Source organism: Microtus pennsylvanicus, chromosome 4, assembly GCF_037038515.1.
Source record: "Microtus pennsylvanicus isolate mMicPen1 chromosome 4, mMicPen1.hap1, whole genome shotgun sequence".
Lineage (NCBI taxonomy): Eukaryota > Metazoa > Chordata > Mammalia > Rodentia > Cricetidae > Microtus > Microtus pennsylvanicus.
Window position 1 is genome coordinate 28,009,523 of NC_134582.1, and position 26,497 is coordinate 28,036,019.

At 41.6% G+C, this 26,497-nt stretch overlaps 1 protein-coding gene across 1 annotated transcript; it reads left to right on the forward strand.

Annotated features, from left to right (window-relative positions):
• Positions 1 to 7,505: 7,505 nt before the first annotated feature.
• Positions 7,506 to 26,036, forward strand: C4H5orf63 (chromosome 4 C5orf63 homolog). The gene is made up of 5 exons (XM_075968630.1): positions 7,506 to 7,556; positions 9,339 to 9,445; positions 20,425 to 20,542; positions 24,441 to 24,497; positions 25,104 to 26,036. The coding sequence occupies exons 3-5, from the start codon at positions 20,432 to 20,434 to the stop codon at positions 25,287 to 25,289; spliced, it is 354 nt and encodes a 117-aa protein (XP_075824745.1). The 5' UTR covers positions 7,506 to 7,556; positions 9,339 to 9,445; positions 20,425 to 20,431; the 3' UTR covers positions 25,290 to 26,036.
• The last annotated feature ends 461 nt before the right edge of the window (positions 26,037 to 26,497 follow it).

The following is a 26,497-nucleotide window of genomic DNA, read 5'->3' on the forward strand; positions in this document are numbered from 1 at the left end:
GCAACTCTTATAAAGGAAAACACTTAATTGGGGGTAGCTTGCTTACAGTTTCAGAGGTTCAGTCCATTATCATCATAGTGGGGAGCATGACGGTATGCAGGCAGACATGGCGCTGGTTACATCTTGATCAGAAGGCAACAGGAAGTAGACTGTGACAATGGACAGTATCTTGAGCATAAGAGACCTCAAAGCCCTCCACCACCAGTGACACACTTCCTCCAACAAGGGCACACCTACTTCAATAAGGCCACACCTCCTAATAGTACCACTCTCTTTGAGGTCCATTTTTCTTTCAAACCACCACACACGTATTCGATGGTCTTCCCCCCCGCCCAATTTCCTGACTGTACTGAGTTGCTTTCTAGGGATGCTCTATGATTACACTCTTCATGTCAGAGACTGCAATATGGGGACCAAGAACTTCTCTGTGGCTTTTCTTGTCACTTGCTTTCTCATCTCCCCTGTCAACACATTATTAACACATCTATAGCTGGAAGTAAATGAGTACAGTAAAGACACATTTTTGTATCTTACTCTGAAAGTAGTTTAAAACCCCTTATTAGTCCTTTCATCCACCCCACCGCCAGCAACTCCTTGTTATAGCCACCCTAGCTACCTAGAATCACACAGTTTTTCTGATTCTTCCCAACTCTTTTCCTTCAAGTCTGTTATAGGTTCCAGGGTTTTCTCCCAATACTTAAAAATGTAAAAGAGAGTATTTACAAACTTAAGCAGCTTAAGGAAAAGGTATTAACGCAGATGCTAATCCAATATAACAATATTTTTTTAGAAGAAAGAGATGTCAAGGCACAGGGAGGACGCCATGCAACAGCAGAGGCAGAGCTGCATGGGCAAAGCTGCCAACCAGGAATGGCGGGATTGCTGGCCACCAGCACTACAGCAAACAGAAAGAGCCTCAGAGAGGGCACATGGTCCTGCTGGCCCTTTGATTTCCAACTTCTAGCCTCCAGAATGAGAAAATTTATAAATATCTACTGTTTAAAGCTACCCACATTGTGACACTTGGTTAGGGAAGCTCTAGAAAATAAATTCTCTCTCCTTCTGTCTTATTTTCTCAGCAGAGATATTGAGCATCCCTTTTGTCGTCTTGACATTTACCCAGAGACACTCATCTTTGACCCACAAGCTGCTGGTGAATGCAATTTCCTCAATAAGCACAGCTCCCTCCCTAAGAGGAATCCTGGAGCCAGAGGGTAAGGGTTTTTTTTTTCTTTAACAAAGTTATCACTATGATGTATTTACATTGGGGGGAAAAAAAAGAAATCAAAGTTCCCAAATTACACTTGAAGGTCTAGACTCTATAAATGTTGCTCTTTATAAAACAAGTAGACCTTTGCTTCACCTGCACTGGAAACTTCTCACTGTGGAGAGGATAAAGACAACCATGCTTGTCAAAGCCCTAAGTCAGCAGTTCTCAACCGGTGGGTCGCGACCCCTTTGGTGATCAAACCTCTCTTTCACAGGGACTGCCTAAGACCATTGAAAAACACTACAGTTCACAACAGTAGCAAAAATTACAGCTATGAGGTAGCACTGAAAATAATTTCATGGTTGAGGGTCACCACGAGGAACTGGATCAGAGGGTCGCAGCGTTAGGAAGGTTGAGAAGCACTTGCCTTAGGGCTGTCATGAAGGGGCCTCAGTATTCCCGCTGCCTTGCCCTGTACCAGCCCTCTTTACACAATGGGCTTCATCCAGTTCCTCCTTTTCGACACATAGTCCCTCGGTCCTCCCACAGCTGCCACTGCACTGCTGTCCTCTCCCTCAGAACTCCTGCCTCAGCCCCTCCCTGAGATAATTCAAATGGGTTTCCATCCCAGCTCAAGCGTGAGGTCCTCGGAGGCCTTTCCTGGCTTCCCAAGGCAAGAGCCCAGCTCCCCCATATAGACCTTTATAGCACCCACTGCTTTTCCTTGAAATATTTATTAGTTTTTAATTACAACAGAAGCACTTTTAATTGAGCTTCTCTGGGACTTAACTGATGTTTTCAAATCCCTTTGTCAGATGTTTTGACTGACTGTCCAGAGTGAGACAGATGCTTGTGACTCCTGCCCGCATGGTGTCCTCGGCTTCTACCCCCACCAGCTGAGCTCCACGCTTACTCAGAGTGGCTTGTTTTTGTTCTCAAACCTGTTTATGACAGTTGTACTTGATGACTATAATTATATAGTTTAATTAAGTATCACATAAACTGTTCAAATATGAGCATAAAAAGAGAGTTGCTTCCATGAAAGCTAAGTTAAATGCTTTGGAAAGACACACAAAGTCTGGGACGTGGGTGGGGGATTGTTCTTAAATTAGTCGTGAGTGAAAGAAGAAGTGTAAAAGATTGAGAGGAGAATAAAATTTCCCTGAATGAAATGTTCTTCACTGGTGTCTTCATACCTTCCACTTTAAAGTAGATGAAACTAAAAACTGTACGTAGAATGTATAATTTTGAGTGGGCTTTAGATGAGAAAGACGAAGTAACACTTCAGTTACTAGACCAGTTCTCAGACAAGGCATCTTAGCCTGATCAAATTTAGCAAGTGGATGGTTATGGGTTTTAAGTAAAAAATAAAGCATGCATATAGATAGTATATATCATGTCCACTTTTTCTAGTAAGTTACAAACATTACCCTCATCGAAGAAAGGGATATTTACAACAAATATTATTTTGTTTTGTTTTGTTTTGAGATAGGGTCTTGTTTTGTGGTTCAGGCTGGCTTCTACCTCTTCATCCTCCTGCCTCAGCCTCCTAAGTGCTGAGATCACTAGGGTGTTCCACCAAGCCCAGTGGTAAATATTTATTAACATGGCCATCTGGTTCACACTGATCTCCCTACGGATTGTGAGTTCCACTGCAGGAGGCATGCATATTCTTAGTAGCTGGGTTTCAGTGCTCACTGCTGGCACAGGAAGCATTATTCTGAATAAAGACAATTTCCCTTTAGTTTAGGCTGCACATACATAGCAGATGGTATGACTAATTATTTTATTATATTTCTCTGGAGGAAGGCCAAATTCTCAAAATTTGGAAAAACTGTATCTCAAAATTCTTCTAGGCAGTAAGTTGTTGGCATGTTTGTGAATAGCATGTTAGAGTGTGTTTGGAGAGCAGTTCTTCCTGGTAGCTAGCTGCCCTGTCTATCTGAACAGGCCTCCTGAATGGTGCATATACACCAGGAAGCCAGGGAGAAGCCTTGTACCCTCCTCTTCATGCTGTGAGGACCCTATGCTCTTTCATGATTCAGCTTTAGTAATTATAATAGAAGATGGGCTTAATCCATAAAAATGAAAAACCTTTCCTATCTCAAAACCATTTCCTGCCTCCTGAGGTAAAACAAAACCTTCCCTGAGGGATAATGGAAATGTGCTCAGATATTCTTAAAAGATCCTGCATAGCACAAAAGAGTCTTTTGAGATAAAGCCATAGTTCTTTTTTATTCACATTTAAACCCATGGATGAGATAGTAGAAAAATACAGTGGGAAGCCAAGTTTTCCAATCGCTGTTTCATTTGTGATCTTCCTGAAGCTTCCATTTCCTCGTCTGTAAAATGGGATGACGAAAATGTCTAACCTGTCTTGAGGAACTGTAAGCCATCAGTTAACCAAGACTGGCACGGAGCTATACTGCCGCTGTCACTGAAGGGTCTCCGACACCCTCATCTTTCAGGAGCGCGGGCCCCTGACCTTTTCCTTTGCGGCTAGCCGGCAGCACATCAGTTCACTTCCTTCAGCACAGGCCCAGCAATCTCCTCTCATTACACTCTGAAGGAGGTTGGAGGCTACTGATTCTGGAGTCGACGACAATGGTCTGGTTCTCACAGATCTTCTGGGAAGATCCACAGGACACTCCAACCCCATTTCACCTCACCATCTTTTAAAGATGGATAAAGAGAGAGGCTGGAGTCAGGGCCCCTGTGAAAACTGTAATTTCACTGCCGGTATGAGTTTAAACTTTAACAATTTTGGTATCCATCTGTGAAATGTCATTTCTGTTGGTTCCATCCTATAGCTCAAACAATAGAAAAATCACACAGCCATTCCTGTAAAAGTCTACAGTTTCTCTATAATGTATGGGCACTCAGGCTGCACTAATTTATGCTACAATTACTTTTATTTTTTAGCATTTTTATTTGACTCTTATACTACATAATTAATGGTGTTTACACAGAAAGGTTGTTTAACTAATGTAAATGGCATAAGTGGATTACTTGAGCAAGCCTTTAAACAAATAAGCATTTTTTCCCCTTTGAAATTTTTTTCACTCTCCTCTAAATGTCTGGAAAAAGGAGCAGGGGTTTTTTAAATGCCATAGAGGTTACAGAAATCAGGTTTCTGTGGCCCATTCTTTCCTGGTGGGACAGGCTTATAATTCTGTCTCCTCTTACAATGGTTGGTGGGTAGGTAGTCAACAGTGACCCAATGACCCAACCCATTCCAGATTCAGAAGCACATCTTTTCTTTGGGAGGCTGCCACTGTTTTTCTCCATGACCTTAAACATAACCCAATATCTGGCTCTCTCAGATCATTTCCTGCAGTTGGCAGTACCTAGAGAGAGTGACTGATGAGATAAACAAATATGTTCATCATAAGAGCAGAAAGACACAGGGAACTCCTCCCAGGTTCTGAATATTTCTACCATCGTATCACCCAACGGTGGCAATTACTGAGATAGCCCCTCCTAGCCAAAGTCCAGGTTACATGTTCTTTGAGTGGCAGCACAAATCCAGGTTACAGTAAACTAGGGCAGGCATGATGATCATTCCCTGCCGAGACATTGTTTTTTTAAAGCATTCTGAAGGAAATGCTTTCATACCAACAGCCATGTCTTTACTTCTGCTTTCTCAGAGGCAAAGCCAAGAGGAAAGAGTGAAGCCACCACCCCCTACACCCACAAGTCTAGCTAGCCCTCATGAGGCCTTAAATGGAAGGCCTGACTCCAAGTCATTTCTGGAAGAACAGATAGTGTACCGTCTAAAGTACTCTTGAGTTATCTCAGGAGTGACAGACCAGCCCTTCCAAGCAGACTGTTTCTAGAGTTAGGCTGAAGCCTTGGACAGAACCACTGAGATAAGTCTTGAGGTCTAAGTACAGAACTCAGGTTCCAAAGAAGTCAGAACACAGACTGCTGTTTCAGTTCTCAGGACAAACACTAGAACTGGAGTCCACAGAGAACAATACGTAGGTCAAAGTCCTACAAAAAGAATATCTGAAATAAAATATACTGACCCAGTGCTATCTAAAGACCTTCAATCTTACCTTCACATCATTTGAAACATATTAAAAGTGAATAGCTCCTGTATACTTTTCTATAAAAATAAATATATAATTTTGTTTTTTGTAATTATTTAGCTAAAGTCACCAACAAATACACTGCAGTGTCTCAGTATTCACCACACCGTAGTAGCTCTCATGTGTCTAGACTGTCTCAATAGAGTGTTGTTTTCAATGAATGCTAAATCCATTCTTTAGTGACACCCACACATGTTCTACTCTCTGACCCTTGAATAAATGTTTTTTTTTTTGCTGTGGCCAATTTTTTTTTGAGATAATCATTTTTTCTGTTCAAACTCCAGAAATTCTCTCAAACAAAGGTCCTTTGCTTGGCACAGGGAGGTGGGAAATCTGGACCTAGAGGCCAAACTGTTCTTCTGGAATAAAAACCCTAACACAGACATTCCCAAAGTGACTGGGCACTGATAACAGAAACAGGGATTCACAAGCATTTCAGGAAACTCTCGCTTTCAAGTATGCATTCTGAGTCCTGGGCTACCACTTAAAACCCATATAACCTACCCCCCAAAAAAATCTTACTAATGAACTGTTAACTCTGGAAACGAACTTTGACTCTTTGGGGAAATTTACCTATAACGGATGGTACAAAGCTTTCATTATGACCTTTGGGGAAAACCATTCACCTTCAGTTTGTGAAATCAAATTTCATAATCCAGCCAACTATACAAAGCTTCATTTTCCAGTGAAACAAACATGAAATTTGGAAGCTGACCTGGAGTTACATTTCTAGGACGATCTTTCTATCCCTCTACAAAATGTACAATATGCAGGCTCTAGTGCTTACAGCCAGACACAGCACTAGCTCTCATGACAGACTCTCTCTGTAACTCTTACACAGTGCCATGTCCCTGCTCAGAAAGATTGGGACTTATCAGAGTGTATCAACAGAATCATAATCACAGGTCTGTTTACAGGCCCCAAATCCTCTTTTGGCTGCTAACAGATGCTGAAGCGATAAAGTACGAACTTGAAAATTTGACTTCCAAATTGTTTCCTCTACCAATATCATATAATCAATATTATTTGTCTAAGGGATTCATTTCTGACCCATTTTATCTCTTTTTTAAACACTAAATACACAGTGATTTTTTGTTGTTGTTGTTGTTCAGTGATGAGCCCACAGGTACTGGCAGCAGAAATGAAATTCAATATGCTATTTTCTCTGAGGATATGGGCAAGTTACTGAGCCTCCATTTCATCATCCGTAAAATGGTACTTAATAAGACCGTTCACAGGATTAAATGTGTTAATGAGGACCAAGCTTTGGATGTGCAATCAATAAATATTAAGGTGAGCATTATTATACCTATTACCCATCATTTTCTTATTACTTACAATACCACCACACCTGGAGCCTGTACTACTTAGTCATCTCCTGACGTCCCTGCTTGTTCCACCTATACCAAGCCATTAACTTCCCAAAGTTAAGAGATCCTTTTTGAAGACGAAAAAAAAATTATTCCAGCTCCCCTTTCTTCATAGGGATGTAGTCAGTCAGGAAGTATTCCAGCTGCCCATAGCACAGGCCTGACCTGGCTACCTGGGTGGGCTCCACACTCTTCTGCCTCTTTTCACCTATCGTCCCCAATCCCCTTGGAACTTTAGCCATACTAGTCAGTGGTCTGTGCATGGCCCAAGCTTCATTCTGGGGTTCTGTCAGCATCCTGGGGCTGTCATATGCTAGTCCAAAAGCTACTAACCAGCTGACATTCCTATCTTTTCACAAGTCATATTTGTTCTCTTCCAAATGCTTTGCCTAACAAATAAATTCCCTCTTTAAAGGAGAATTTCCCCCACGTCTGCCTTGCCTCCAAGGTTATAAGGTTGTAAACGTGGAGAGGTACAGTTCCCAGTTTTTCTCATCCTGTTCCTTATAACCCAGTTCAGCCCCCAACCCAAAGGAAGAGGAAGACAGTAAATACTCCCGTAATAAATGAATGAACGCATACAGGGAGAGGTTAAAATGCAATCTCAAAATGCTGCTTCTCAACCCCCAGGCCGTTTCCTTAAGACACAGCGCCTCTTCTCTACTTCTTCCCTCCTTCCCTTCCTTTTTTCCCTCTTTTCTTTCTTTTCAATACATTTTAGCGTGGCTCTCTCTCTCATCTACTGACTCAATCCCTACTCTCCCAGAGAACAGAGACAACGCCCTGAGAACTAAGAGCCCATGCGGCAGGGCGGCGCCCGTGAGCCGGAAGTGCAGCGCGCGGCGGAAGTGCAGCAGGAGGAAGCGGCAGCGGCCGGGTGCGGAGGTGGGTGATGGCGTCGGCGTTGCTGGGAGTGCTCCCTAGGCCGGGGGTTAGCGTGCGCCCGCAGGAAGAGGCCGCGATCCTTTCGCGGTGCGGAGCGCTGCAGACCTGGGTGGCCGTCAGAGGGGATTTAATTAAGCCGAGAGCTATAAATCCCCGAGCCGCTGGGGGGAGATTGTGAACGCGCGCTTGTGGCTGCGCTCTAGGAACTGAATAAATGACTGTAGGAAAAATAGAGCTTTTCGAAGAAAGCCGAAAATGTCCCAACTCATGCTTCTTCCAGTGATTCACAGATGCCCTGGTCCCGGGTTTAATTGAATTCTATGAAGTGGCAATATCACACTTGACAGCCTGCTGAGTTGACTGCCTTTTTAAATAAATGTTTTTGAGCAGCCATGTTGACCTTTAATTTGGGGTGAAAAGTGCAAGAGGAAACATTGTGAGTGCCAGGCCCCTCTGGACCCGGCTGTCTGGACCCCGTCTTTGCTTTATCGGGAAGAAGCAGCCCTCTGGGCTGTGGACAGTAAAAGAATAAGTCAGACGTCCCAGTTCTCAACAAATACTTAGCCCTGTCGCTCACCCCTGACAAATACCAGCTAATACAATTTTTAATGAGCCCAAGTCTCTGACAGTTGTCACTAATGTGAATAGGTATCTGACTGTTTCTAAGACTCTCTAAAGTGGGTTTTTGTCTGACTAATCTTTATCCTTATTGTTGTTAATCATGTTTATATAAAACTGTATTTTAGTGTTCTTTTAGAAAAAAAATAAACTGTGTGGTCTAGCATGACCCAAAGATGGTACTTAGACTATGTCATATCCCAACATTAGTAGTGTATTTCCCAACCTAAGATGGGCTCCTGTGACTACACATTCCCTTGGTTGATGAGCCGCCTCTGGCTGTCTCCATAGAACACTGAGCAAGTGGAGTTGACTCTTAGAGGCCACAGTCATCTCCTTCAGTAACATTCTGTGGAGCAGCTTTACACAATGCTCATGATGCACTCTCCCAATATTTAAAAGTGCACGCGTGAGGTGTATCCAGGTAAACGGCAGAGGATAAAATGCAAGGGGTCCCGCATGGCAATGGTGCTTATCTACAATCCCGGCACTCTAGTTGAGGCTGACAGATCTTGAGTTCTGGACCAGCCTGAAGACGGAGTGAGCCCTTGTTTCGGCAAACAAACCACCACCAGCAACAGGAAACAAGTATGCCCTGGAAAATGCTGAGTGAAGCAGAACAATGTGAGCTGTTGAGACTTAATAACCTTGGTCCTGCTCTCCTGAGAAATTGGCTAGAACCAGAAAGACCCGGTTGTGAAAATTAAAATGTATGGGTTACTTTAACAGGCTCCAAGCTTTCCTCCCTGTTTGCTGGGGTCCACTTGAAGCTACCTGCCAGACAAGGATCATTAGCTTTTGTCTTTTTGGCTAGAGGAATATGCAGTTTTATTTAGACAGACTATCGGCAGGTTAGTAATAGGAAGGACCATTTTTCTGACTTGAGAATTGATTGAGCTGTGCTTCTGTTTTGTTCCGGTTCCCTAGTTGTGTTGTACTCACAGGGGCACTGTATGTACCCAGAGGCACTAGAGAGAGGTGCCTTCAAAATAAGTTTGTTTTAACTAAAGTTCTTGTATTTCATATCTTGTATATATGCTAGCTGGCCAATATATTCAGTTACTAATTCTTGTGCTTGGGACTTCAAACATAGTATGATGTAAAGTAGCGAGGGGTTTTATGTTCCTTATTGTAAATCTAACTTTTTGCACTGTTTTATTCAAGGGATATACATCAGAAGAAACAAAAAGAAAGCTGAAATAGCTCCTGAATGGGATTTTATTCCTACTGGCAATTTTTTTGAAGATAAAATAAAAAAAACCCTGGCTCAGGTATGTGTGGCTATACATGTAACAGGACCAAGTAAGGTTCTCCAGCTCTTCTCTTTGTTTGTATAGCAAGTCCCAGGGACAAAGTCATTCAGGGGAAATCTATAAAATGAAAAGTTGTGGCTAATTCACATAAATACATGATTCTACATCCCTGCCCCATCCCTGTACATGTAGGCAGGGATCAGAAAACATAAAGACAATACCTCTCTTCTTTCTCTAGTTCTTATCCAACAGTTAACTCCCCAGAGATATAAACAAAAGTTTAAAATGTCTGCTGTTGTTAGAAAGTCTTTGGCTCATGATTCCAGAGGCTGGAAGATGTACACACACTGATAATGAAGTCTTGGCAAGGGTCCCCCAGCCATGGCCCATCACACTGGAAAACTAGAGAGCGGGCCAACCATGGACAGAAAGGGCTACTTTTCAGTCAGACAGGACAATGATAAGCATCCTCTCCCCGTTCTCACCATAATGTCCCATGACCAGATTTCTTCTAGGCTCCACTTCTTAGACATTCTGTCACCTTGCTGATGGACAAGGGGTGGAGCTTCCAGCACTTGAACTTGCTCGAATTGTATCCAACCCTTAACGTCAGTTATATCCGGCAATGACTGGTTTACTTTATTAGCTGTTGTGTTGTCCGGTCTTTCCTCTCCCCTAGGTTCTTTAAGGGCAGGGACAGTGTCTTAGTCACTTTTATGTTTCTAGTACCTGACACTACATACACTCAGTTCATGCTATAGACAAACGACAATGTCCCTGGAGGAAGATTACACCTATAAAGAACACGAAAGCATCACTGGGAAAGCAGCAGAGAGAAAAAAAAGAAAACTAGAGTCACCTTTCAGGGAGCAGCTAAGTGTACTTGGATGTAATGCGTTGATTACCAGTGTGGACCAGGGAAGGGTATGTTTGAAAATCCACAGACTGTCGCCAGACTGCCTTCTAAGCAGATCTGCCTGGTGAACTGTAGAGCATTTGCTGTGTTGAGTTGACTGTGTAGGCTGGATGGTCCAACAGCTCTGCCTCTACACTCCTTCCAGGCTTACCACGTTCAACCCTTCACCCAAATATCTGCTCCACAAATATTTGAAGAATTATCTATGAAGGTTTGCCAGCTTACTAACTTACCCAAGCCATCGGCATCTTCATTTGATCCTGTCTCAAGGGAAAGGATCTGTCACATTGCTATCTTAAGCTGAATTGCTTAAATAGCAGTGAAGAAGATCCACAGTTGTGGGTTTAGTTCGTTTTTTCCCTCCTTTATTAACAACATCCCAAGTTCAAGTTCACAGCACACATATAAAACAGTACCGTTGCGGGATACATGCTGCTTCCGTCTCTTAGCTTGATTACAACCAAAACCAGAATGTTATATGATGTGGGAGTGTCATATATCAATCTGTTGATTTTATTGGCTAAGCAATAAAGGAACTGCCTCGGCCCATTTCATTGGTTAGAAGATAGGTGGGAGGAGTAGACAGAACAGAATGCCAGGAGGAAGAGGAAGTGAGGTCAGACTCCACAGCTCTCCTCTCCGGAGCAGACGCAGCAGAGACGCCATGCTACCTGCTCCAGGGAAGACGCATGCTATGAAGCTCCGACCCAGGATGGACTTAGGCTAGAATCTTCCCGGTAAGCGCACCTAGGGGCGCTACACAGATGATTAGAAATGGGCCAGAGCAGTGTTTAAAAGAATACAGTGTCCGTGTAATTATTTGGGGCATAAGCTAGCCGAGCCAGGCGGCTGGGGATTTGGGGACGCAGCCCTGCCGCCGCCCCTATTACTACAGTTATAGCTATAAACAAATGAACTTCCTCTTATTGTTCCAGTACTTTCTCATATTAATAATGAAATAATAGGAAAATGGGTTTTAGTTCAGTCAGGAGGAGAGGACATGGCATTGAATTATTTGATATTTTACTTCTTAATGTGTATGGTTTTGGTAAGCTAAGAGACAGAACACACTTATATTAGTTAACAGAAAGTCAGCTGAGGCCATTGGAAATATACTGTGGAAAAGGGTTTTCATGTTTAGATAGAAACTAATGTGAGTCTTATTAGATGTAGAGATCAGAACCCTGTTTTATGCTAAGAGAATTTTCTATCTGAAACCTCGTTCTTTCTTCCCATGAACCTTAAAGTAGCCTTAAACAAAACACATAAGCATATGCCCTTGTTCAAAGAATAAAATAGGAACAAACAAAAAAATATGATGTACAAAAGACTTAAACATAGCTTCCTTATCTAAAGTCACTTTCCAGTTCCAAAATTTCAAAATATTTTATTAATGATAACTGAGGAAGAACAAAGTTAAGTCTCAGAGTTTGTAGACTCTTATACAACTCAGAGTTTCCAGGGCCTGGTCACGGAGTAGACAGTTCTCAACATTCAAATTAAACTCTGTGCTTGTACAAGCTTATGACTTATTGATATTGAAAGACCAGTGACTCGCTGGATTTGCAACAAAATACTTTGCAGGTCTTGTGTGGTCATCTTTGGAAAGATGAATTGGAAATAAATAGAATATTAATGACAAATGAAAGATACTTTAAATTGCAAACTTGTTTTTAGCAATGAAACTGATATTACTCTCTGAGCATAGTGTGACTAAAGTGTTTTAATGAAATTGTCTTCTTGCTGAGTCAGTATTAAATGTCAGAGGGACTGGGTCATGTTGGTTGAGAAGGGTAATGTCAAAACGAGTCTATATAATTTCTTATGCACTTTGCTCCCATTCCTTGAACTGGATCGTTTTGCCCTCAATCTTAATGCTGTCTTTATGGGAGGATGGAAGTTTCAAATTGGTTTTTAAACTCTGTTACGCCCTCATGTCTAATATAAGCTACGCACAGTATTCATGTTTTCTTGCTTTCAGGAATGAGTTTGCAGCCATTTTGTCAGAGTTGAACTGAACATTGTTGTACACTCTGAATTTGTACTGTGCCGCGCTGGCTCCAGGCTGGCTGCTGAGTCAGCATATCTGGGGTTGGGGCAGAAGAAGGAGGGTAGCACGTGTAGACTCCGTTGTGTTAATTAGTCCAGAATTCCCTCTAGACGACGCCTAGATACTTTGAGGCACGGGCTGTGGAGTATTAGCATTGTTTTATTTTTCTGAGTTGGATGTTTTGATAGAAACCTTTTCTTGACCCTTGACATCGTGGCATGCACCAATCCCATTACTGAGGAGACTCCTCTGAAGTAGTAATCTGGAGGGAGTGACTGCTGAGGTCTAAAGGTTCCAAAACACTCTTGGTGCGCTGAAGATTCTTTTCCTGCTGCAAATCTATCAGCTTCCTACAGGCCAAGGCAAGGGCAGCAGAGCCTCTGGATATGGGGAAGAATGCCAAGATGAAGAGGGTATGTCATTTAAAATAACATTTTAAGTACGTCCTAATAGTGTGTCCGACTCCCATGGTTAAACAGTTTGCTGATGAGTGCCAGGCCACTCTGATGTCAGCTCCCCCATTTCCCTGCTTAGCGCTGTCTGAAGCCTCTGCTTCCCAGTTATGAGAAAAGGGTGAGAGAAAACAATTGAGAGTAAGCAAGGATATTCACACTTGTGTATGAATCGCAGAGTGAACTCTGGTCTTCTCTAAATAGCTGCATTTTTTTCAGCTTCTAAAGACAGAAACTTGTTCAAGGTCTTGTGCAAGCATGGGCCATCCCCATGCTGTTTCTCCAGTATGGGATTGTCCTTTCTTGGGTTACAAGGGCATGTGAGACCCCAAGCCTGTGAACATGCTTCTCTTGAGTGTCTGGAAAGTGTGAGATCAGGACAAGTAGTCGAATTTCCATTTTATAGTTGGCAAAACTAAGGCCCAAAAAGATGAAGAGTTTTCCTGCATCTCAGAAGTTAGTGGCACTTGCATTTCTCTTTGGGATCTGTGTTTATGGATTCCTCACCTAAAAATGCATTCAGGGAATTCAAACATAGAATTCCAATGTAAACTTTACATGAAAATGAACTTTTAACTACTTATGCTTAATTTTTCTGATTGATAAGTTTGAATGTGAATTATATTTACTTAAACTATTTCAATCTCTCTAGCAAGCTTATTAGAACTGCTTGGGACAAGTTTTATCTTTAAAGATAATCAACAATTCCAACTTAACATTGTCTTAGGGGCTTCTGTTCTGATATGCATGGCTTGAGGAAATCATTAGTATTATAGTAAGGACTTCTTTTTCTGTCTGTAAAAAATAAGGACAACAACAACAACAACAAAAATAAGGACAAGTACAGAGAAAGAGCTACTGGAAGGGGTTATTCTTTGTTTAAAATCTGTCGATGGAAAAATCGTTCTTGAAAAGCTGTTTGGGTGTCCTGGTTTGAATTTTCTGAAAATTTCTGAGTGAATTAAACCACTGCCTTATGCCAGGGTATTTGCTCTCCAGTCTTACATAGGCACAGTGCTGTCCGTTTAAGTAGTGTTCACAGTCTGAAATATTGAACTGTATCCGAAGTGTTTTCCAGTGCTGCAGTTTCTCACTTCTGAAACCACTGTTGCTAGGAATGTAAGTCTGCTGTCTGAGGCCAATAAAAGCAAAATTTCAACAACAGCAAGAAAGAAAGAAAGAAAGAAAGAAAGAAAGAAAGAAAGAAAGAAAGAAAGAAAGAAAGAAAGACAAATCATTGTCATTTTTTATAAAATGCTCTTAGAATTATTAATAATTAATAATTAAGCTTTGATTCTATGTTCTGTTTTGATTTACACAGATTTTTATATTTATTGTCCCTTTTAAGATAATCAACTTTTATCTCCACTTTTTTCCTCCTTTTAAGTTGTTAAATCGGGCAGGAACCAGTCAAGGGTGTGAGTTAGTAGCAGACATTGGTTTTAGGATTCATGCCTTTGGAGCAGCATCAGCTACATCTCTTCTGGCCCATGTGTGTCATTCCACTGTCCCATTCTAGGCAAGCCCTCATCGCTCGTGGGCGATGGACTGCTCCCTCGTTCTGGAAACACCCTTTCCCACTGGCATTCCTCCTTCCTCCACAGTCGTGCTGCTTGTCCGGGCTTCTCTCTGCCTCATAGCTACAAATTGGATTGCCTCAAAGGGCCACCTTGAGCCCTCCTTTCCTGCACTGCTGAGATTATCTTATCTAGTCTCACAGCTGCAGATGCAATCTTTATACCAATAGAAACTCTCATTTTTGTGTTTAGCTCTGGCTCTTTACATGAGTCCCAAACCTGTATATGTCACTGTCCACTTGAATCTCAACACTTCTCTAACTACTAACAAATTAATCTTCTAAAATATTGGAAACAAAACACTGTTCAAACCCATCAGTGGTTCCCAAGACACATATGATAAATCACACATGGCTTGATAGCTGTTAAACATTCTCTAAAGTCCTGTACTGTTCTTCTTTCCCAGCTGATTTTCCACTATTCTTTTTCTTTGCTCTGTTCATGTTTTCCCACCATCAATATCCAACCCATGATTTGGAATATTTCCATTTTGTCTGTGTATCCATAAATCCTAAATGATTTGAAGCCCTTCTCTTGTGACAATATCGCCAACTTTAGCTCACAATACTCTTTTTTTTCCTTTCTCTCACAGCATTTTGTATCACCTTGTTGTTATACTTCCTGTCCTTCTAGGTTACCTGTCTGTACGTGTTAATATTCTGACCAGATTTTTGCCTCTTCATGAATGAGGATCATCTCCTATTTCCTTTCAACCTTTTCTTTCCTCGCCACTGTGGAACTAATGAGTAAATGGTCATGAGTTTGCTAATACTATAAAACATGATATAACTTTTATCTTAATTAAGAACCACCCTTCTGAATCCACAAACTCCATCTAGAATTCTTGTTGCTTGTGTGTAGTCTAGGAAGTTGATGTAAGCTTTACTTGGAAAGAAAGAAACTAAACACCAGGATAGATGAAGGGAAAATGTGATGGCTTCATTTTACTGAGAATTAGAAGGGGTGTTCACGAATTAAGTGGTAGGTATGTAAAATATAAATTTAATGATTGTAATCTTACTGTGTAGACAAGTCTTAACTTGAAACAGCTAAAGAACATTTTCAAAAGGTTATTGCGAACAGATTACATGTAAATGCCATTGAATGTGGCACCTATGGAATCTGAACATAGAAACAGATACCCAGATCTGTATTCCATGATTTGCCAGGGAATACTTGAGTGAATGTGTAATGAGCAGATGAAGTCCGAGTAAATGTGTAGTGTTCACATGGGCACAACCATGTCAAAGACAAACTGATTAGGAGGGAAACGCATGGGAAACTGGCAAGCAAATCATCAGCTCAAACTGCGTAGTCAGAGTGAAGCTGAACAGTGCGCTCGGTACAGTGGGCCACAAGTGGATGTCAGGGTCATTGCTGTGACACCGTGTCAGATTTGTGCCACCTTCTTAGTTCCCCAGGCCTGAGCCAGACACTGGGAATGTACCTGCTATTGCACCTGCCACAGACACTCCATGTTCTTCTTTAACCCCTTGGAATTGACACCTCAGAGTACCTGTCTACCGAGAAGTTTAGGTTTTGTCCCTGTATGGTGTCTCTCCTCATCACTTCTAGGGGCACAAGGGCCCTTCCCTCCCTCCCCTGTTCTTGCACCCAAGATCCTTCAGTAAGGATCTTAAGTTAGGTTGTAGGGAGTGTGGTTCAGATCCAGCTGTTTGCAACCCAAAGAGAAGTGCCAGGGAGGCATCCTTTGTCCCTATTTCCCTAGGCTTAGGTAGAACCCAGTGATCTGAGTCACAACTCAACAACCTCACCTAACTACATGAACTTTCAGTCTGCTAGAATATAGGGATGGTTCCCCAAAGAGGGTGTGTGTTTCTTTTCATTTGGGTGAACCAGGAATGTTATACTTAGATGGTAATGCAGATGAAGTGGCAAACTTAACCTCTCACACGGCACAGATGACTAAACAGAAACCTTGAGCTCTCTCTATAGAACACAGTTTCAGCAAGAGCTATGATAATAGTGTTTGCTTAATGTCAGCTCAGCATTAAATTTACATTATAGTCTTGTGCAGAAGCTCCAGCATTATCTGTTAATAACCAAGGTGGTACCTGGGTTTATATAGACTTCTTGATTTTGCACATGAGCTAACACTGTAGCCTGCTGATGAATGATTATGTGAGCTTAGCGCTTTGGTGTGCCAAAGGACTCTTTGAATGGATAGAATTCTGGTCAGTGAAGGTCAGTTTCTCTACTCAAGCGAGAACAATGTTGTTTCCCTCCTAATCAGATGCACACAGTGGTTGAAAAATCCAGGAGCCCAACATAAGTGATGTACAGCCACAGCCTGGGCAGCTCGTCATGCCGAAGTGAATAATCCTTAATAAAGGCTCAAACAACCATAGCATCTTCCTGCACTATAATCAGTTGCTTTCATGGTGTGCCCTTCAGTGCTTCTTGGGGAAATGCTATAAAGTTAAGTTACCTTCTCTATCTTGCTTCAAGGAAGGCTGAATTGGTCCAATCAGTCCTCCCCCCATGTTGTGTTTGATTCTGCCATAAAGACCAATGAAGTCTGTCTCTGTTGTGGGGGAAGGCTGGTTTCCCTTTCTCTTTCAGGGGATCCGTGCCTCTGAGTAGCACTAGACTTGGAGCAGCAGGAGTCACTGTCTTTATTGTTAGGCTTCAGAATTTTCTTTAAGCACATTCTAAATCCAGTTTTATGCTTTTCCTACTTTCTTCCAGTCTGTGACAAAGGTGACCCAATTGTGCTTCTTTGATATTATGAGCACAGTTCTTTGTGTTCCTGTCACAGAGACATATAACAAAATACAAAGGATAAAATTGTGTCTGTCTGTATAGTAGGAATACTTATTTCATGACTAAAGGGACATAATTTTAAAACAATGTTGTCAGTAAGGCCTAGGATTACAGGTTTCTAATGCCAGCTGCTTAGAAGGCCAAGGCAGGCAGAGTTCAGGTTCAAGGCCAACCTGGACTACAGGGTCAATTCAAGGACAGCCTGGACTATTTAGTGAGACTCTTAGAGCTTTTGCCCAGCATTTGTGACTCCCTAGGTTCAGTTCCCAGTACAGGGGATTGGGGGGACCTTTTGTCAGCTCATGATTGGGAGCTAATAGGCAGAGACCACTTTTCAGGATGTTTTTTAATAGTACTCAGTACGGTTCAAAAATAATCAAACTAATGACAATGTCACAGTGATAGAGTGGCCCTCATAAAGATTTTACTTCAAGAAAACATAATTGGTGAATGTGACTTTGACAGCAATGGCGTAAGGGTTTACAGAGTTAGTAAAACAATCTCTGAAGAGTAGTAAAGTGCTCCCATTGGAGTATATCATTTTTCATTTAATTTTTTATAGCTATAAGTGAACTTCAAGAATAAGGAATTTTAACTTTAGTATCTGTCTAGCTGAAGATATGGAGCTTTTTCTTCATATAAGGCTCTAATATAAATTTATAATACACTTCTGTGAAAGAAATAAGTTAATTGAACAATAGAGTAAAAATGCATGTACCTTAGACCATTAAAACATACTCAAGTAAAGCTGCACAGCATTGACGCCTTTCTCGGTAAACAGATGTGCGTGGTTTAAGTAATTAACGTGTGTGAAAGCAGAAGCAGCAGAGAATAGCAGTAGCTGTGCGTGCGCACAGTGGCCGTAACATCACTGAGGACTCTACTTAGTTGTCTGGTTGATTGAACAAATATTCCAGCAAATCTGAAGTGAACGGCAGCTCTGTTTACTATGACAGCCTTTATTTGTCTTGGGTGCAGCCAAGACCACATGCTGTGTTGTGTCATGTTGGAAATACTGAAGCCAATTTCCATTGTGGATGTGAATTTTTTTTTTTAAGCCTTAACACCTCAGTCTCAAGTCAGCTCGGTAGGAGCAATAAGTTTTCTTTTCCTTTCCATTTGAGCCAAACATCAATAAATCCTCTGTCCTTCCCCCAAAAGCAGGTAGCAGTAGTTCGCCATCTTGGTTAGTCTGGGTACACTGCCCTTGCTCCCCCATCCTCCTCATTTCCAAGGCCTATATCTGCACTGTTTATAAAGCTAACTTTATAATTTATGTGGATACCCAAGCTTACACTCAGTTGAGAATCTCACAGAATGTTGTAGCTTTGTTTACATTCGCTTTCTACAGTGATTCTAAACAGCAGATTCCTGCAGAAGTCATATTACATTCCTCTTCCTTGCATAGCCAGGTCATTTAGCTAGCAGGGAAATCTGGGTAGAAGTGGAAGGCTAGGGGATTGTGAAAGGGGTAGGGGAAAGACTGTTGCTTTCATGGATCAGTATCTGAGCTTTTTGTCCTGTGGTCCTTACTGTAGTTCGGTATGAGCTGGTAGGATGTTTTTCTAAAGTCCTATCATTCTGTCTGAAGTGAGTTTAAGGCTGCTTTACGCTGAGAAGCCTGTTGCCAGAGAAGGGTAGCACTTGATAAAGGCGTGCTCTATCAAGTGGAGCCCAGGAGGTCTGAAGTGGTGGCAGCAGCAACTGGGTACCTCAGTCCAAAGTCAATAGACACCCCGAAGAGCAGTGCCTTTTAGCTTAGAGACAGGCCTAAGAATGACTGGTGTCCACACGGAGTGGTGGAGCAGAGGTGAGGGTGTGGGAGGGAGAGGCTCACTCTAGTATTTTAACACTTGAGCACCTGTTCTGTGCACATCAATTTTGCATGCTGAGAAATACTGGCGCGAACAATACCTGCTCTTACGGAGCTGCGCTGTAGAAGAAGGGGCAGAAATTACTGTAAATAATAAGGGGCATCCTGAAACGGAAGCACATGTAGTGAGGTTATGCATCAGGTTGGTTCACAAAAATCCTGTGACTGTGAGGATAGAGAATTACAGGCTAGCTGGCGTTAGTCAGGTGGTCAGTAGACTTCTCAGGGAGGTAATCTGAGTCCTAGTGATTAGCCAAATGAGGAGAAGCTATGTGTTCCTCATTCGAGAAAGAAAGGCAGGCACAGTGCCACTGGTGTAGAAATGGTCGCTCAGTGTTCAAGGAGTAGAAGGGGAGCTTTCCCAGGAGCCCCTTGCCCATGTAGAGGAGGAGAAAGTGGCACGTACAGTTAGAGAGGGAAGGTGAAATTGAGAAATAACGATCCCAGGAGTAAGTTCATCCTGGGAATAGCTGTAAACGGTAAAGGTAACTATACACGTGTGCCTTAGAAGTGAAACTGTAACATTTATAGATTTAAAGACAAGGCTGGAGGCTCCATGGAACAACTAGGAATAAGGGTGTCTTAGTCAAGCAGAGGAGCAGAAGGAGGGGGCTTCGAAGCCCAGTGTTTGACATGCTGCTATTAAACTGTTCCTTCTGGAATCTCTCCAGTAGAAACACCAGTGCGTCTGCGTGTGAAGCTTTTGAAAGTCATGGCACTCTCCTTTGAAAACACTTCTTAAGGCGTTGAACAGGCTTCTTTCCTGACAAGTTAGCTCAGACTGCGTCCCTCTTACGCTTTCTCTACCTGCAGTGTTGAGCTTCTCCATCTCTTCCAGTGCAGGAGCAGAGCTCTCCTTGGAGATGCTTTGTGCTGTCAGCTGGGAACTATTTCTTTTACCATGGAAGGGCTGGGTGGTGTTGGATGCTTGCCAGTAGGATTAAACTGTTGTGACTAAAAACCACCTCAGGACACCTCTACTTTTAGAGAGTCATCAGGATGCTGGCAACATCTGCAGTTGAAATTTAATTTTCTATGCAAATTAACAAACTCATGCAGTTTGCTTACAGAAACCAAGTGATTAGGCACAAAACTAATCCATAAATAGGATTTGGGGTTTTTTTTTCTTTTTCTTTTTTTTAAATTCTAAGTTCTGTTTTGCCTGGAGTACAGTGTATTCATTGTGGACACTTGCCAAACATCTGGACCTTGCTGACACTCCTGGAGCCAAAGATACAATTCTGAAACTTCCCGATCCAATCATAAGCATGCAGGTTACTGCTTGTATTCTAAAGAGCAGAGTCGATGGTGCATTAAGATTGTTGGCTTATTTTTCTTTTGGCAGAATTAAGATGCTCTGGTTTCAAGGAAACAGCCTGCAGATTGCCAAATCCTCATTTGGACTCTTGCGAAATCTCTCTGCCTCTAACACCACTCTGCCTGTGCTGACCTTATTCACAAAGGTACTGAGTGAAAGCTGATATTACACTTAAAAAATAAAGTGCTATCGTTGGGTGAAAAAAGTTATATATCCATGAAAAGTGGTCAAATCTGTAAAGAAAAGCAATAGGAAAAATTTTTCTTCAGACCCGGTATTTTGTCCCCAGGCATTTCACTGTTTCTCAGTTATTGAGGGTACATTAGTATATACAATGGTCATTTTACCCCCTCATTTAAAAAAGAACTATAGATTATAATTATGATGTTTAAAACTATGCTAGTTAGAAATAAGTCAGTTCTTGTTATTTCTGGTAGTTACATTGCAAAAAAGAAACAAACAAACAAAACACTATAAACATTGAGTTAACAAATACAAAATCTAGGAAAAGTCCTGGATTGGGTTCCCATAAGCACCTGGCCACAGTACTTTTGTGAACTAACTAATGTATAACCTTAGTTTATGTATGTTTGTGTTTAAAGATGTCTTATTCAGTACAAAGTGTTTAGTCATTAACATGTTGCTCACGGCCACCAGTAATACAACTTGTCTAACATCTGTGTTTTCTCCATGACAGCTTTCTTTTAGCACCATGCTTAGGAGCTGTTTTGTTTTGTTTTGTTTTGTTTTGTTTTGTTTTGTTTTGTATCACCAACAAAAAACCCAGCCACAAAAAAATGGCATTACCCATACAGTTACCCCATGGGACTACCTGTAAGGCTACTGATTTATGTTTACAGTAGGGAACTAAAACAAGAAGACGAAGCATTACCTTAGGAGACCTTACTGTAGAAATGAACACTTCTGGCACTCAGACTTGGTACAGCTCTGTGCAGAAGCATGTTTGTGACTCACTATAAAGGTGCTTCTAGTATTGTTTGGGGAGTTACAAATTTTATCACGTAGGCAAATTCACAAATAAAGAACCTATGAATAATGAAGACTCATTGTACTTGTTTTCTTATTCCTAACTAGCGCTGCTGTTAAGCCACAGGGGTGTGTGTGTGTGTGTAAGAGAGATGTGAAGATTTATGTCTTTTCTATATATGTGCACACACCTGTGCAGGTGCATATAGAGACCTAAGGTTTTAGCAGGAATCTTCCCTCATTCACCTTATTCTTTGAGGCAGTCTCTCAGACTTAAGGGATATAGCTAGTCTAGTAACTCACCTGCCCTAGAGATCTCCTGTCTCCACCTTACAAGCACTGGACTTCCAGGCAAAGCCACTGGGCCCACCCAGCATTTACATGAGTTCTAGGGATCTGAACCCAGACCCCAAGCTTGTAATGCAAGCGCTTTAACCACTGAGCCATCCCTTCACAGCCTTAATTTAAAATTTTTAAGAGTTTTTCACCCTGTAATTTTGTAGTACAAGCATTAGTAATGTCTTTTTCCTAGTTAACCTCACTCTGTGGAATTTATAATCAGAAAGAAATGTGAAGACAACAGAAGTTTCTTTTTTAAACACAGTAATTCAAATTTTTAAAAAACGTTTTTTGGTAGATTTTCAGATTTTAGCCATTTGACAATTTAAAGACATTCTGACAGTTGTCTAATAACCAAGTCTGCTAATTGTGATGGTTCACACCTGTGCCTCCCAGTACTTGGGAGTCAGGGTGAGCCAGGAGGATTAGAGAAGGTTCAGTCCCAGCCTAGGCTACATAGCAAGCGTCAAAGAGCCAGGGCTTACATAATAAGACCTTATCTGATCCTCATCCCCCGCCAAAAAAAAAAAAATACAGAGTTAACTTCTAATTGAGAATATTTCATCTAATTTCATGCATTTATGTCATCAATATGTATTGTACCGTTGGAAATTATAGAGCCAAAAATATTCCATTATCTGAGACAATATCCCCATAAAACTAGTTGTACTTACTTGGCCTATGATTGTCATGCACTGTTTGTTGGTTCCAACAGCAGTTGAGATAGCCAAGAACATTTGCGGAAAATAATCAAACAGACAAAAGGCCAATCTTCTCTTCATCTTAATATGTATATTGAACCCTGCAAAGTACATAATAAGATATAAGTAACACACAGTCCCATAGAAGAAGTATAAAAGTCAAGAATTTGCCCTTTACCTATGACTAGTAGAGTACACTTTGCAGATTGAGTTAAAAGGGGGGGAGGGGGTTGGATTGTTTTGGTTCCTGGTTCCAGGGAGCGCCTGAGTCAGGAAACAAGGTTACCAGTTTCTTTAGTTTTTTAATCTTCTGGATTAAATTCACCTTCGTATTGGCTCTCCTCTTTTATGACTGCAGCAACCCTGAGCCCAGCTCTCACACTTCAGACATCTATAGAAATCTCAACAGAAGACCCATAACTATTCATGGCTGATTGGTCCATCCCTTGAACCAGTTGTAGGCAAAAGAGATAGGATACCCTAAATGTTTGCACCTGGTCCTGTGTTCCCCCTTTTCTTACTTAGAGATGGAATCGGCCACATGCCGAGTAGTTCCTTGGGACAAAACTGTAGCGTTCTTGCTACAAGAAAGGATGGGTCAGGAGTAGGGTGAACAAGTGCTGTGGAGAAGCCTCAGAAAGGCCGTCCTGGCCACGGACCTGTTCTTATCTGGGCTCCTTATCCTTTCCAAAGCGTGGTGAGCCTTTAGAAAGATCCACATAGATACACACTCACACACTTGCATTAGCAGCTTTTACAAACTTCAACAAACCTGATTTCAAAAGCAAAACACCTTGACTGGGATCGTCTCAAACTTTGCTGTAAGAGCAAACTATAAAGAAGGACATTAGGTACATCTGCAACTTAGTATGTTCTTGTTTGGCTTTTACTTTCACCTCTTACATCGATCTTGTAACACTTTCTCAGAAAATTTTAGCATGATTGTCTTACAGCAACAAGCTGTCCACAATCTGTTTGTTGTTAGTGCTAATACCAATTTGATGAGGTGGATCCAACCGAAAAGATCTAGAAATATTCAAGTCCTTATTTGCAAAATATGTTTTGAGTTAAGCTGAAGAGAAGGCCTGTCTTTTATGTAATTGCTTATCTCTTCCCAGTATTTTAAAAAGCAGCTTTTGCACAAGCAGAACTAATACTGAATCTGTGTGAGCAGCTTTTACACAAGCAACAGTAGTTCTGAGTCTATTTGAACAGCTCTTACACAGGCACAACTAATACTGTATCAGTTTTGAGCTCACATAAGAGAACCTCTAACTGGACTCTTAGGCACAGTGGCTAAGAGACCATTAATATCTGCCAGTCTGTGTTCTCCCCCATCTTCCCCATAAGGCAGTTGAAGAATACAAGCCACAGCGGGTCCTAGCGCTTGCCTGTGCTTCAGGTAGAACATTAGCCTATTGTGGGTGCCTCTGCTACTAAAACTGAGAAAGCACTGTGAAGTGCTACAGTCGTGCGTCTGAATTGAAGAGAGTTTGTTTTTCTTTCAAGGGTAGAACAGTCCCTGTTCCACTCCTCCCTGATAGAATTATTCCTCTGGACTGAGTAGGAAAACCAGCATGATGAAGTTCAGTCCTTCCTAGTCAGGAAAGGCTTAAACCATTCAGGTCCATTGTATGGAGCCACCAAGTTGGCTCTTTACTTGGTCAGTGAGAAACAAGGAACATGTGATATGCACACACAAACACACACACACACACACACACACACACACACACACACACACACACACACCCCAGTAGGTATATACACACATATGAGAAAAATAAAAACAACACCCAAAAAGTGTGGAGAGCTTCTACCATGAAATAGTAGCTGTTTAATGAGATTCTGTGGTGATGTTTTGCTTTGGAAATAAAGCCGTGTGATTAACCTAGTAGAAGACTATCCTTGGAAGTCAATGTAATACGCCTTTGCTGTGTGTTCGGTTTTTTCTTAGGTGGGAGGTGTTGCTCCAAATGCCTGCCTGTGGGCTTAACAGCTTCTGTTCTTTTGTAGAATCCATGCCCACTCTGTGATGAAGCCAAAGAAGTCCTCAAGCCTTATAAAGACAGGGTAACTTTCATATATATGGGGTAAATAGAGCTTACTGTATAAAGTATCTGCTTAGATCCTTTCTTCGGGAAAAGAGATTAAATGATTTTTCACTTAGATTTTGTTTTTATTCCTCGGAGAGTTTAGGGACTGATTTTCATGAAACCCATTACCCCGAAGTGCTGTTCTCTGAATATTACTGGATTTTTTTCCTCTCTGATTCAGAGTTAACTACCAAGAGCATTCATGCTTACTTTACACTCTGGTCCCATTCCTTTTCTCTTACTTTGCAACTTCTATGGCTGTGTTTGCCTTTAGCAAACCATTTTAGCTTAGCCATTCTTACACCGGGACACCTACATCCTTATTTCGAGGCCACTTGCCAGCTCGGACATTGGGAACAGGGCAGAGCCCTGGTGCTGAGTGGAGCAGGTGTAACAGAGAAGTAGGGAAATCGGGAGGTGGAGTATATGTGATGAAAACAGTCAGGCTTTGGGAACTGGGGCCACTGGCTTACTGTAGGCCTACAGCTTTTTCATTACAACGTCTGCAGTTGGTGCATCATTGCAGTCAGTGCATTGCTCCGTGGCCTGTAAAACACAGTGCTTTAACCTCTCCGTGTTTTAGTTTATTTTACAGGAGGTGGACATCACACTTCCAGAAAATGCTACTTGGTATGAAAGGTATAAATTTGACATCCCCGTCTTCCACCTGAATGGCCAGTTTCTGATGATGCATCGAGTAAACACCTCCAAGCTTGAGAAGCAACTTCTGAAACTTGAGCAGCAGGTGCTGGAGACAAATGTCTCATGAGTTCCTCCCTCTCTGTCAGAAGGCATCTGCCCAGGGGGTGACTGGGGTCTTGGATGTCCTTGTCACCTTCACAGTGCCCTTATGATGGTATAACATAAATATGTTGCCATTACTCTCTGATTGATGATTACATGAGAACAGTCTATGTATGGGCATTGTGTAACCTAGTGCACTGTATGGAAGGGGAAGTTGTAGACAGGGAGGGGTCTGTTTGATGGTTATTTTGTGTGAATGTGAAAGCACATGTCGTGTCCTGGACAGTGCCCTGATGGGAAGGAGATGCTGCAGTCCTGCTGCTAAGCAGCCCTATTACTTTTAGTGGCGTAAATGCTCTTCCACTGAATAAACTGAAATGTGAATTGTTAATAACTGTGCACAGTCAATAAAGGGGTGTTTTAATGAATACATCTGCACGCAGCTATTTCAGTGGAATTTAATAATACCTGTTTAAAATTAGTGTTCACTTTTGTTGAGTAGAAGAGAATAATTATCCTAGCCAAGGAGGCTTCTCTTCAGAAAGACAAAGGAGATTTACCCCTCCAGAATGTATATAATAGACTCTGTTGTTCATGTCTTCGTGGAATTGACTTGTAATGTTGAAGACTGCCTTAAGTTCTCATCAAGTAAGTCAATTGTCAAATTTTAGTATCTTGGGAAAATTCATTTTTCATCATAACTGAACATATATGTATATAAATCTAAAGTAGCATGTTATATAAAGTATTAAAATGTGGTTTGGTACCCTTATTTGTGTTTTGTCAGATTTATCAAACATTGGAATGGATTCACTATTTTCCTCTTAAGTCAGATCACCATGAAGTTCTTCTATACACTGTTACATATCGTGAGCCACTAGACCATAAGTGAGCAGTGTGATTTAGTCTTCGAGTTATAGGATATTTCAGCCCACTCACCTTAGTCACCCTCTGACACTGTCCTTATATTATACCTGAGGAAGAATCTAAAATTCAGGGAGTTTGGGAGTTAGTCCATAGTCACCCAGCCACTCGGCCACTTGGCCAGGTCTTGCCCAGAACCCTGGCACTTCTTTTGTTCTCTGGACTTACAGTAGTTGTTCAATTGTATTGTTTCAAATACAGCATCTCCAACCAGTATGGGTTCAACACAAAATAAGCTGTCCAAAGTCTAAAAAAAGAAAAAAAAACTTACAGTGGCCGGAGAAATGGCTCAGTGTTACGAGCACTTGT

Coding starts and splice junctions, on each gene's coding strand:
- C4H5orf63 (XM_075968630.1), top strand. CDS start 20,432: ATGCTCTGGTTTCAAGGAAACAGCCTGCAGATTGCCAAATCCTCATTT. Junction 20,543..24,440: donor TGCTGACCTTATTCACAAAG/GTACTGAGTGAA, acceptor GTTCTTTTGTAG/AATCCATGCCCACTCTGTGA. Junction 24,498..25,103: donor TCAAGCCTTATAAAGACAGG/GTAACTTTCATA, acceptor TCCGTGTTTTAG/TTTATTTTACAGGAGGTGGA.